Genomic DNA, 12,069 nt, shown 5'->3' on the forward strand with positions numbered 1-12,069 from the left:
TCCGATCTTCGATCCGATTGATTCCAGCTGTCCCTCATATATCCACCGGTACCAAAACACTCCCCTCCGGCGGTTTGACGCTCCGGGGGTTATTATTGGGGTCGAAAACGTGTTTTTTATGACTCTGGGTTTTTTGGTCGTAATTTGGTCGCACCACACTCCGCGAGTGTGGTCAAGAGTTGACATTAGCGTACAGAGGGTATTGGGGTATCTACTAGCCTTTCTCTCACTCCCGTAAATGCTTGGCATGCCCGTAACAGCTTACCCCCCTTCCAGGGTGTCACGTCTCGGGACATCTTCTGACAGACTAAGGTTCCAGTAAACCTGCTCCACATATCACCCGCGGTGTCTGTGGAGGGGAAGGACTTAGCCCCGTAGGGTACCTCTATAGTCTCAGGCGTTGGTCCTTCACGGCCTTGGGGTTCCTTCGATGGAAGTCGCGGACAAGGTCAAGTACTTCCTCATCCATAGCGTCCATGACTTGATACGTACAGTCACTCATCGAATAGCCCCGCCATTTCACCAGGTATTCCACTAATCCTCTTCTACTTTTCCGGCTCCCCACGATACTTTCCACTTCGTACAGCACCTCTCCTTCCTTATCGACCTCTTCGGGAGTTGGGGGAAACTGTTCTCGGCCTGGGATACTGCTCTGTCGATACCGTTCCAAGAGTTCGATATGGAACACGTTATGGATTTTGACTTGCGGTGGCAGTTCCAGTTCGCACGCTCGTTTACCGGCTAGTCGGACAATTTTGAACGGGCCGAGTTTCTTATGATCGAGTTTCTTAGTAGAGCGACGAGTCTTGATGTTGGTCGCATTGAGCATAACCATATCTCCCACCTTGAAGTTAGGCGGTTCGTCCCTTTTCCGATCATAGTATTTCCCCATCTTCTCCCTGGTGTCTGTTAAGCGAGCGAGAGCGGAATCATGAACTCCTCGGATAAAGTGAGCATACAAGTCACTGGTTGGGTTGACCACTTCAGCTTCCGTCGGCCAGTTGGTTCTTGGGTTGTAACCATAATTGGTATAGAACGGAGATTGGCCCGTGGCGGTGGTAACCGAGTTGTTGTAAGCATACTCCGCCAACGGGAGTAGCTCTGCCCAATCATCTTGCTCGTAGTTACAAAACGCTCGTAAGTAGTGCTCGAGGGTTTGGTTGACTCGCTCTGTTTGCCCGTCGGTCTGAGGGTGAAAAGCCGTACTCATTCTTATCCTCACATCCAACAATTCCATAAGGGATGCCCAAAAACTTGAAGTAAACTTGGCGTCCCTGTCGGAAACTATATCGAGAGGCAGCCCATGGAGTCGCCATATTTGACCGAGGAATATCTTCGCTAAATCCTGCGCGGTCGTTTCTGCTACTAGGGGAATGAAGTGCGACATCTTCGAGAACCTATCGACTACTACCCAGATTTGATTGTATCCCTTTGATTCCGGCAACTGTACGACGAAGTCCATTGATATCGATTGCCAGACAGAATGTGGCGTGGACAGTGGTAGAAGCGCACCGTATTTCTTATGGCGGCTGGGTTTATTGCGCTGGCACTCGTCACATGACCGAACGTAGTCATCAATCCACTCGTTCATTTTTGGCCAATAGAAGTTACGCGTGATGAGTTCCAGTGTCTTGTCTTGTCCAAAGTGTCCTGCCACTTTCGAGTCGTGTTCTGCCTGTGCGATTCGGATCTTGATACGGTCGTCTGCCGGGATGTAGAGTCGGTTCTTATAGAAGAGTAGCCCGTCTTTCTCAGCAATATCCTTCAATTCCCCCAGCTTCTCCCCTTGCTCAACTCTCTCTTTCAATCCTACCCATGTCGGGTCTCCCGATGCCGCCTGCCTGACATGATCCAGAAAATTCTTAGACCAGTCAATCACCCCCTTGGAGGCAAGCGACACCGCTGATACCACAAACTCTTCCTCCGCCAACTGTCCGGGCTTAAAGAACCTGTCTATCGGCTGTTTCCCAAGCGTGCCTCCCCCTTCAGGACGGTACTCCGGCCGTCGCGATAGTGCATCTGCCTTCCCATTTTTGGTTCCCGGGCGGTAAATAATCTTGAAATCAAATTCCGCCAAAGACTCAGCCCACCTTGCCTGTCGTCGGTTAAGAACCTTGGTTGTTGAAAAATATTCCAAGTTCTTATGATCTGTGTAGACGAGAACCGTTCGGCTAGGTCCTTCGAGGTAGTGACGCCATTGCTTAAAGGCCGACACAATTCCTAACATCTCCTTATCCCAGACGTCGTAGTTGAGTTCCGCTGGGTTAAGCTTTCGAGAATAAAAGGCAACAGGGTGAGTCTTTCCGTCAATAACCTGGGATAGAATTGCGGCGATAGCAAAATCACTTGCGTCCGTTTCCACGATAGTCTGGCGATCTGGAGAGAAGTGTACCAAGATCGGCGCAGACGTAAATAGGGTTTTGAGTTTTTCGAAGGCTGCTTGGGCCGTCATAGACCAGACAAAGTTCTTAGCATCACCCCTAAGACAATCGGTAATGGGTTTACAGACCCCGGAGAAATTGTGGATAAACCTTCTGTAGAAGTTGGCAAAGCCCATGAAGATCTGTACTTCTTTAACGCTGCGCAGAGCTTGCCAATTCGTAACAGACATGACCTTATCCAGTGCCATGGTGACGCCTGCTGGGGCAAGGATGTATCCGAGGAACTCGATTTCGGTGAGCTCGAAGAACGATTTCTTCGGGTTGGCGACTAGATTGTATTCTTGTAGCCTACTAAGGACTTTGCCGACCAACTCTCTGTGCTCCTCTCGAGACTTGCTATATATTAGGATATCATCAAGGTATACTACTACACCTTGATCCAAGAATTCCCTCAGCGCATCATTCATCATATTCTGGAAGGTCGCCGGCGCATTTGCCAGCCCAAAAGGCATAACGAGGTACTCAAAATGTCCGTACCGCGTACGGAATGCTGTCTTCCACTCGTCGCCGTCTTTGATCCTGATGAGGTTGTAACCTTCCTTCAGGTCAATCTTCGAGAAGATAACCGCGCCTGCCACTCGATCTCGTAGTTCGTCCATAAGTGGTAACGGATACCTGTTCTTAATGGACACGCGGTTAAGTCCACGGTAGTCAACGCAAAGTCGTAGACTACCGTCCTTCTTCTTCACAAATAGGATTGGGGCTCCTGCCGGGGATTTGCTCGGCCTAATCTTTCCCAATCGCAACATTTTATCCAGGTACTCCCGAAGCACCTTCAGTTCGACTTCGGATAGGGAGTAAACGGGTCCCCATGGTGGCTGCTTCCCTGGTTCAAGGTCTATTGCATGGTCGTAGGATCGATGCGGTGGTAACTTATCTGCTTCCGATGGTAGGAAGACCTTAAGGAACCCATGGAGCCAAGAGGGAAGAGTCTCACGGAGGTTGACCGATTCATCTTCCAAAAGAGAAATGCTACCGATGAATTGGGCCTCCGGATCGTCCAGTACACCCTCGTCCATTTCTATTTGAGGTTCCTTGTCAGTGAAGCATCGACTCTTGCAGTTCTCGCCATCGTAGGAAACTTCCCCATTTGACCCTATAACCGGCTTATGTTCTTTCAACCACCAGTTCGGTAATATTGCATCGATGCCAAGTGGGAGAGGGGCGATTTCGAATGATAACTGTGTTTGATGCCCCCTTGACATTATAATTAATGGTTGTGTAAAGGCGTGTCCCGTGCCCTTCATAACTTCTCCCGTAAATCCAAATACCCGGGCCGGGACGTCTCGTTTCACCTTCGGGACCTCAAAACTATCAACAAAAACAGCAGACAAAACAGGACCAGTTGCACCAGTATCCAACAACACCTTACAAGGTAAACATTTTTCCGCAAAACAAAGGAACTGATTAACGATAGGTCGAGGACCATGAATAGGTTCCTCCAAAATTTTCTGTTTTTTCTCCGGTTGGGACGCTCTCCCTTCCTGCCTTTTTCTTTTCATATTTTTTTTGTTGTTTTCCGTCAGTGATAACATAGCAATCTGGGGATACTCCTGACCTGACTCATCAGAGTCCCCTTTTAAAAATCCTCATCGAAATCCATCTCAGATTCCGATCCGCGTTCTCGCACAAACGCTTGCCCACTGGTGTACTCCGCAGCAGCCGTTGCAGCCGGCTTCTTAGCACGGTGCCTCATTCGCTTTCTCTGAGGTTGGGGTTCCGGTGGTTCCATATCGTGGTCGCCATCGTCATCGCGGGTACGCTTTCGGGAGAAAGAGGAGATAGATGCACTGCTATTAGCATCTGAACGACACCACTTCCAAAGATGACCCTTTCGGCCACATCGCACACAGGCTCCATCGGTCTTTCGCTGTTCTCGGACCGGCTGTGGAACTCCTTTGGTGGCTTCGTCATAGTCGTGGTATATTGGCTTATTTCCCGACTTGTTCTTGCTAGTGCTCTTTTTATCTTGCCCTTTTTCTTTCTCCTCAGCCTGAGCCCTTCCCTTGATCTTAAACCCCTTTTCCTTCTGCCGCGAGTTCCCACCATTATTCGACTCCCTTCCTCTCGACTCCGCTTTCCCCAACATCTTCATCTGCTCTTGATAAGCCTCGTGAGCCTTGCCGGCTCGTTCCAACTGTTGGATGTACTCGGAGTCGTCATCGCTTGGATCGAAGCGTGAGTGGCGCTCTCGAATTTCATTTGGTAGTCCTTGGAGCAGGGCGGCGCGATAGGATGCTCCTTTCATCTGAGCATGCTGGTTCATGATCTCCATTCTCGTCAGGTAGTCTCCGATGTTAGCAGAGTACTTAAACTGCTGCATCTTCATCGCGTTCTCCATAGCCTCCTGAGTGCTTAAGAAACGTTTCCTGATCTCCTGACGGAACCGAGTCCAAGTAGCGTAGTCGGCAGCTGCCGGACCTAGCATCTTGGTCTCGATATACTCCATAAACCATTCCTTTGCCAACCCACACGTATACGTTCCAGCGAACAGCACCTTGTTTCTGTCCGTTCGGAACTTCTTTGGCTTCTGCTCGAAGTAGATCTCGCACTCCATGAGCCAATGCCGCAGGTTGTGCTTCCTGGCATTATCGAATTCAAAGGGTATTTTGGCAAGCGAGTCTACCATATCGTCATCTTCAGGCGGTGCCGAATTCCGATTTCCGCCTCGGTTCATTCTCCAATTCTTCCGACCGTGCGACCATTCGCTGTTATCGTCGTCATCATCGTCGGAAGGTTCTGGATCTCCCCCAGCGTTTCCTCTTGGTGGGTTCTGGGGAGGTTGATTTCCACCATTCCCGCCGACTGGAGCAGCTCCCACCGGTCCTCTGCCATTATTGCCCTGCACTGGGCCGGCATCCTCCGGTTGCCTACCTCCATTCCTTCCTACTGGACCAGCGTTTCCTCCTACTGGGCCAGCATTTTCGGGTTTCTTGCCATTGCCAACAGGAACCGTTCGGGGTGCATTAGGATCTAAGGGAGCACTTGCCACAGAAGGTGCTACTGACAGATGTTGTCGCAGTAGTTCCTCCATCTCGGCTATCCGTTGGTTTCTTTCCGCATCGGACCGCTTGAATTCCGCAAACCAAGCTCGTTGCTCCCCCTTTTCCTGCTCTCGCTCTTCTCTTACCATCCTCAGTTGTCGCTCCGCCTCCTGTAACTGGTTCTGGGTTTGCAGATGACTTTGTTCCAGAACCTTGTGGTCGGCGGCTCGTGCAGCTTCATGTACTTGTTGGACACTGGAGACGAGTTCAAAGAGCGATTCCAGATGTTGCTTTTGAGCAATGGCTTCTTGCCGTACTTTCTTATCCAGGATTTGTCCACTCCCTTGGACTTGTTCCTGGAGATTTTGTAGCTGCTGCCAAACGGCCTGTCCAGCTGCACCAAGATACCTCATTTGTGCCTCATGGGTATCCAAAAACTCCTGCATATTCCTCACGAACTGGGCTTGAGCAGAGCGTTTACTCGATTGCCTAGTTGTTGTAGAGGGTCCTCCCGTAAGTAGGGGGTCTGGGCTAGCAGCCCTTGATATCACCATAGAATCTTCTCCTCCGGCCTCCTCAGTTACGGCCGAGGTATCTATGAAGTAATTATCCCTTCGGGTAGTCATTGTGATAGGGGATAACGATGATAGTTCTTTTCTTTAAGGTGACTTCGTTACTCCAAGTGAACTTGTGAGTAACAATATACTGTGAGGGATGCGTACCAGACCACAAGAGTACACTACGCAGAGCTCAGAGTTCCGCTAACAGCTACAAAGGTAGAAGTCTCCAAGGTCTCTTCAGTCAACGTCGAGTATGATTCTCCTTGATCCGATACGGGCCCCGCGAGCTACGTTATCAACAACGATTCACTAGAGTTAGCGTATAGTATTCGACCGTCTTCGATGTAATAGTTCAGGTAGAGTTCGAAGTCACGATAGAGTAAAGTAATTCCAAAAGTATATTCAAATAAAGTTGTAACTCGCGTATCAACGATTTATATTGTTAAGACTCTGATTTCGCCGATGATGGTCAGGCTAGTCAGTGAATGACACAGTATTTATATCCCTCGCTTATGTCTCGAGGACCCAATCTACTAATAATACAGAATACACTCGGGACATGCCCGAGACCCTGAAAAACAACCAAGAACTTTTAACTCCTAAGTCCGTACCCAAACTCCTAAAGCCGCTGAAACCCCTCAACCTATTTATCCACTCTAATGCACGTTTCCCTGTCGATGTTTCTTCTCCATCGGCCGTCTGGTGGATAATCGTCAGTGTCGGTTATTCGGAGGTCTCGGACGGCAAGGCTACCTACTCAGGCCTCTTCCCACATCGCTTTCCCACATAGCAGAGTCCTCTCATGCCCACAGGTACCGCCGATAGGTACTCGGTCGGCTGGCAGCTTGCGCCGATTCGCTCCGAGCGGTCCGATCTTCGATCCGATTGATTCCAGCTGTCCCTCATATATCCACCGGTACCAAAACACTCCCTTCCGGTGGTTTGACGCTCCGGGGGTTATTATTGGGGTCGAAAACGTGTTTTTTATGACTCTGGGTTTTTGGTCGTAATTTGGTCGCACCACACTCCGCGAGTGTGGTCAAGAGTTGCTTTTAGCGTACAGAGCGATTTGGGGTATCTACTAGCCTTTCTCTCACTCCCGTAAATGCTTGGCATGCCCGTAACAGGGATAACGGTGATAGTTCTTTTCTTTTGAGGTGACTTCGTTACTCCAAGTGAACTTGTGAGTAACAATATACTGTGAGGGATGCGTACCAGACCATAAGAGTACACTACGCAGAGCTCAGAGTTCGGCTAACAGCTACAAAGGTAGAAGTCTCCAAGGTCTCTTCAGTCAACGTCGAGTATGATTCTCCTTGATCCGATACGGGCCCCGCGAGCTACGTTATCAACAAAGATTCACTAGAGTTAGCGTATAGGATTCGACCGTCTTCGACGTAATAGTTCAGGTAGAGTTCGAAGCCACGATAGAGTAAAGTAATTTCAAAAGTATAGTCAAATAAGGTTGTAACTCGCGTATCAACGATTTATATTGTTAAGACTCTGATTTCGCCGATGATAGTTTGGCTAGTCAGTGAATGACACAGTATTTATATCCCTCGCTTATGTCTCGAGGACCCAGTCTACTAATAATACAGAATACACTCGGGGCATGCCCGAGACCCTGAAAAACAACCAAGAACATTTAACTCCTAAGTCCGTAACCCAAACTCCTAAATCCGCTGAAACCCCTCAACCTATTTATCCACTCTAATGCACGTTTCCCTGTCGATGTTTCTTCTCCATCGGCCGTCTGGTGGATAATCGTCAGTGTCGGCTATTCGGAGGTCTCGGACGGCAAGGCTACCTACTCAGGCCTCTTCCCACATCGCTTTCCCACATAGCAGAGTCCTCTCATGCCCACAGGTACCGCCGATAGGTACTCGGTCGGCTGGCAGCTTGCGCCGATTCGCTCCGAGCGGTCCGATCTTCGATCCGATTGATTCCAGCTGTCCCTCATATATCCACCGGTACCAAAACACTCCCTTCCGGTGGTTTGACGCTCCGGGGGTTATTATTGGGGTCGAAAACGTGTTTTTTATGACTCTGGGTTTTTGGTCGTAATTTGGTCGCACCACACTCCGCGAGTGTGGTCAAGAGTTGCTTTTAGCGTACAGAGGGATTTGGGGTATCTACTAGCCTTTCTCTCACTCCTGTAAATGCTTGGCATGCCCGTAACAGAAGCATTTCAAACTTTGAAAAAGATGTTTACAACGGCACCGATACTAGCTCATTTCAAGTCGGATCGAAAAATTGTGATAGAAACCGGTGCATCCGACTATGTTTCAGCAGGAATCCTATCTCAACGTGACAATGAAGGAATCCTACATCCAGTCGCTTTCTTCTCCAAGAAACACTCTCCTGCAGAGTGCAACTACGAAATCTATGACCAAGAACTTTTAGCAATTATACGATGCTTCGAAGAATGGCGACATCACCTAGAGGGAGCTCAATTTCCAATTGAAGTTCTTAGTGATCATCGGAATCTTGAATATTTTATGACAACAAAATTGTTAAATCGTCGACAAGCCCGTTGGTCCGAATTTCTTTCACGCTTTGATTTCGTTATACAATTTCAGCCAGGAAAACAAGGAACAAAACCAGATGCATTGACTAGAAGGTCAGGTGACCTATCTAAAGAGGGGGATGAACGGTTGATGCATCAGAGTCAAGTGATTTTGAAGCGAAAAGATTTGGATACCAAGCTAAGTTTGTTCGCGGGTTCTTTGTCAAATGAATCCGCTGAAGGAGCGTCCACTGTAGAGGAGTTATTTTCAAAAGCTTACCAAGTGGATAGTTTCCCAAACAAGGTCCTCAATATGCTTCGGAATGGCATTCGCCACTCAAATAAAATTTCGCTTGCCGAATGTATGGAAGATAACAACGGTCGGCTACTTTATCGAGGCATGCTATATGTATCAGACGATGATGACCTTCGACTGAGACTTTTAAAAGAACACCATGACAAACCATCTGTAGGACATCCGGGTAGAGCAAAGACATTGGAACTTCTAAACCGAGAATATTATTGGCCACAAATGCGAAAATATTTTGATCAATACGTTAGGAATTGCGATGTGTGTGCCCGTAGCAAGGCACCACGCAATGCAACTTACGGAGCACTCCGACCTATGCTGATACCTGAGGGACCGTGGACGGATATATCAATGGATTTTGTTACTGATCTTCCTGAGAGCGATGGATACGATGCAATCTTAGTTGTGGTGGATAGATTAACCAAGATGCGACATCTAATACGACGACTAAAGAGGCAGATTCAAGGGAAGTGGCGAGGTTGTATATCGATAACGTTTGGAAACTGCATGGATTACCGGATACCATTGTATCCGATCGAGGAACACAGTTCGTTGCAGAATTCTGGAGGTCGCTTTGTGATCGATTGGAAATATCACCAAAATTCTCTACCGCATTCCACCCTCAAACGGATGGACAAACGGAAAGAATTAATGCCGTAATGGAACAGTACCTCCGAAGTTATGTTTCCTACCAACAAGATGATTGGGCTCGAATGCTACCAATGGCTGAATTCGCGACGAACAACCATGCTTCCGAAACAACAAAGGTCTCCCCGTTCTATGCCAATTCAGGAAGAAATCCAAGAATGACTTTTGGCCCTTTGGAACATGGTCGAACGACGGCGGAGGATCAAGCGAACCGTATTGCAAGGGAGATGAAGGATGTAGTGGATTTCTTAAGAGAAGAGATGTTTCGAGCGCAAAGGATATAAGAAGAATCAGCCAATAGGAATCGAACTCCAGCTCCTCGATACCATTTAGGAGATAAGGTTTTCCTATCGACCCGTCATATTCTAACAAAGCGACCTTCTAAGAAATTCGACTGGAAACGTATTGGACCTTATAACGTTAAGCGCATTGTCAATCCCTATGCTTATGAGTTGGAACTTCCTCGGTCAATGAAAATTCATCCGGTATTCCACGCTTCGTTATTGTCGCCCGCAGCCAATGATCCCTTGCCCGGTCAGAAACAACTACCTCCACTCCCAGTTGAAATCGAAGCACAAGAGGAGTGGGAGGTTGAAGATATTTTGGATTCGAGGAAGCACCGGGGGAAATTCAAATATCTAGTGAAGTATGTCGGGTATGATGAAGCTTCTTGGCAACCATTGTCGGACATCGAACATTCGCCCGATATTGTTAAACGATTCCACGAACATTACCCACGGAAGCCTAAGCCTACCAGGAGGTAGGTTTTAGAGGGGGAGTGGTCTGTAACGGCAGCCATACGTTTCGGTTATGCGAAGTGTTAGAGTATGTAAAGGAAGGATTGTGTAGTGTGTGTGTGGGATTTGTTAAGCGGGTTTCTATTATGTTCTTTCTGTTTCTGTTATGCGAGAAGATGAGTCATCGTGGGTTGAGGTCTGGATATATAAAGGGGCGTTGTTTCGGCTTTCCTCTGTTTCCTTTTCTTTCCTTTCTTCTTTACGCAACCTCTGTATTTATTCCACGAATACTATTCTTTGTTCGCACTACGTCATAGGGCTCCAACCGGTTTATCATACCAGGTAGAGCCATCCCATAGCCCATAGTCAAAGTATACCTTTACGTCTACATCCACGTCTACGTCATTATCTAGGTTGTATTCCTTGGCACCACAGTCTATCGCCTATAGTCCCCGTGATAGTAGAAGTCTGTAAGGTCTCTTCAGTCAACGTCGAGTATGAATCTCCTCGATCTGATACGGGCCCCGCGAGCTACCTTATTAACAAAGATTCACTAGAGTTAGCGGATGGGACTCGACCGTCTTCGACGTAAGAATTCAGGTAGAGTACGAAGTCACAATAGAGTAAAGTATTTTGAATAGTATAGTCAAATAGAGTTGTAACTCGCGTATGTCTCGAGGACCCAGTCTACTAATAATACAGAATACACTCAGGGCCTGCCCGAGACCCTGAAAAACAACCAAGAAGATTTAACTCCTAAGTCCGTAACCCAAACTCCTAAGTCCGCTGAAACCCCTCAAGCTATTTACCCATTCTAATGCACGTTTCCCTGTCAATGTTTCTTCTCCATCGGCCGTCTGATGGATAATCGTCAGTGTCGGCTGCTCGTAGGTCTCGGACGGCAAGGCTACCTACTCAGGCCTCTTCCCATATCGCTTTCCCACATAACTGTAATGGGGATCTCTTCTAAGAGAAATAGAATAAAGTAGAATAGACACGGCCGTGCAAGATAGACAATCAGGTTGCAGATTATTCAAAGATACTATCTGTAACGAGGGTCTCTTCTAAGAGAAATAGAATAGAGTAGAATAGAGACGGCCGTGCAAGATAGACAATCAGGTTGCAGATTATTCAAAGATACTATCGCTAGAACTCAATAATCTTTAAGGGCTCTGCTACCAATAAGAACTTGGTTTTTTCTTTCTGATGAAGACTGGAGAGAACAGGACTGAAGGGCGAGAATGAACCTGAGTACTTATACTCCGAAGGCCTCTGTTCTCTGCTCCTAACTCCTTACTAAGTTCCGGTGGGCCTCTCCTCAGTACCGGAAACAATACCACCGCTACCCCGCTTTTCTCTAAGCGTCAGCAGGTGTTTCCGATACCCAAGGCAACCACCCTTAGTCAAAGCCTTTGTAACACCTGCAGCCTTGGTTGCCACACAACCGAGGACCTGCATGAATGAGCTACCACTCAGGTGTAAGCTTAATCATTGCTGTAGAGCTTTCGCTTATTGTAGACTTCCTGTGAGGGATGCGTACCAGACCACAAGAGTACACTACGCAGAGCTCAGAGTTCAGCTAACAGCTACAAAGGTAGAAGTCTCCAAGGTCTCTTCAGTCAACGTCGAGTATGATTCTCCTTGATCCGATACGGGCCCCGCGAGCTACGTTATCAACAAAGATTCACTAGAGTTAGCGTTTGATGTTCGACCATCTTCGACGTAATAGTTCAGGTAGAGTTCGAAGCCACGATAGAGTAAAGTAATTCCAAAAGTATAGTCAAATAAAGTTGTAACTCGCGTATCAACGATTTATATTGTTAAGACTCTGATTTCGCCGATGATGGTTTGGCTAGTCAGTGAATGACACAGTATTTATATCC

At 47.7% G+C, this 12,069-nt stretch overlaps 2 protein-coding genes across 2 annotated transcripts; both read right to left on the bottom strand.

Annotated features, from left to right (window-relative positions):
- Positions 1 to 385: 385 nt before the first annotated feature.
- Positions 386 to 3,943, bottom strand: H6S33_009590 (uncharacterized protein; the record flags this gene model as incomplete). The annotated part of the gene is made up of 1 exon (XM_044841002.1): positions 386 to 3,943. The coding sequence occupies one exon, from the start codon at positions 3,941 to 3,943 to the stop codon at positions 386 to 388; it is 3,558 nt and encodes a 1,185-aa protein (XP_044698405.1).
- Positions 3,944 to 4,020: 77 nt separating this feature from the next.
- H6S33_009591 (uncharacterized protein) lies at positions 4,021 to 6,051 on the bottom strand (the record flags this gene model as incomplete). Its single annotated transcript, XM_044841003.1, has 1 exon — positions 4,021 to 6,051. One exon carries the CDS (start codon positions 6,049 to 6,051, stop codon positions 4,021 to 4,023), a length of 2,031 nt encoding a protein of 676 aa, XP_044698406.1.
- Positions 6,052 to 12,069: the final 6,018 nt, after the last annotated feature.

Source organism: Morchella sextelata (genome assembly GCF_020137385.1).
Source record: "Morchella sextelata strain SCLS chromosome Unknown scls_3, whole genome shotgun sequence".
Classification (NCBI taxonomy): Eukaryota; Fungi; Ascomycota; class Pezizomycetes; order Pezizales; family Morchellaceae; genus Morchella; species Morchella sextelata.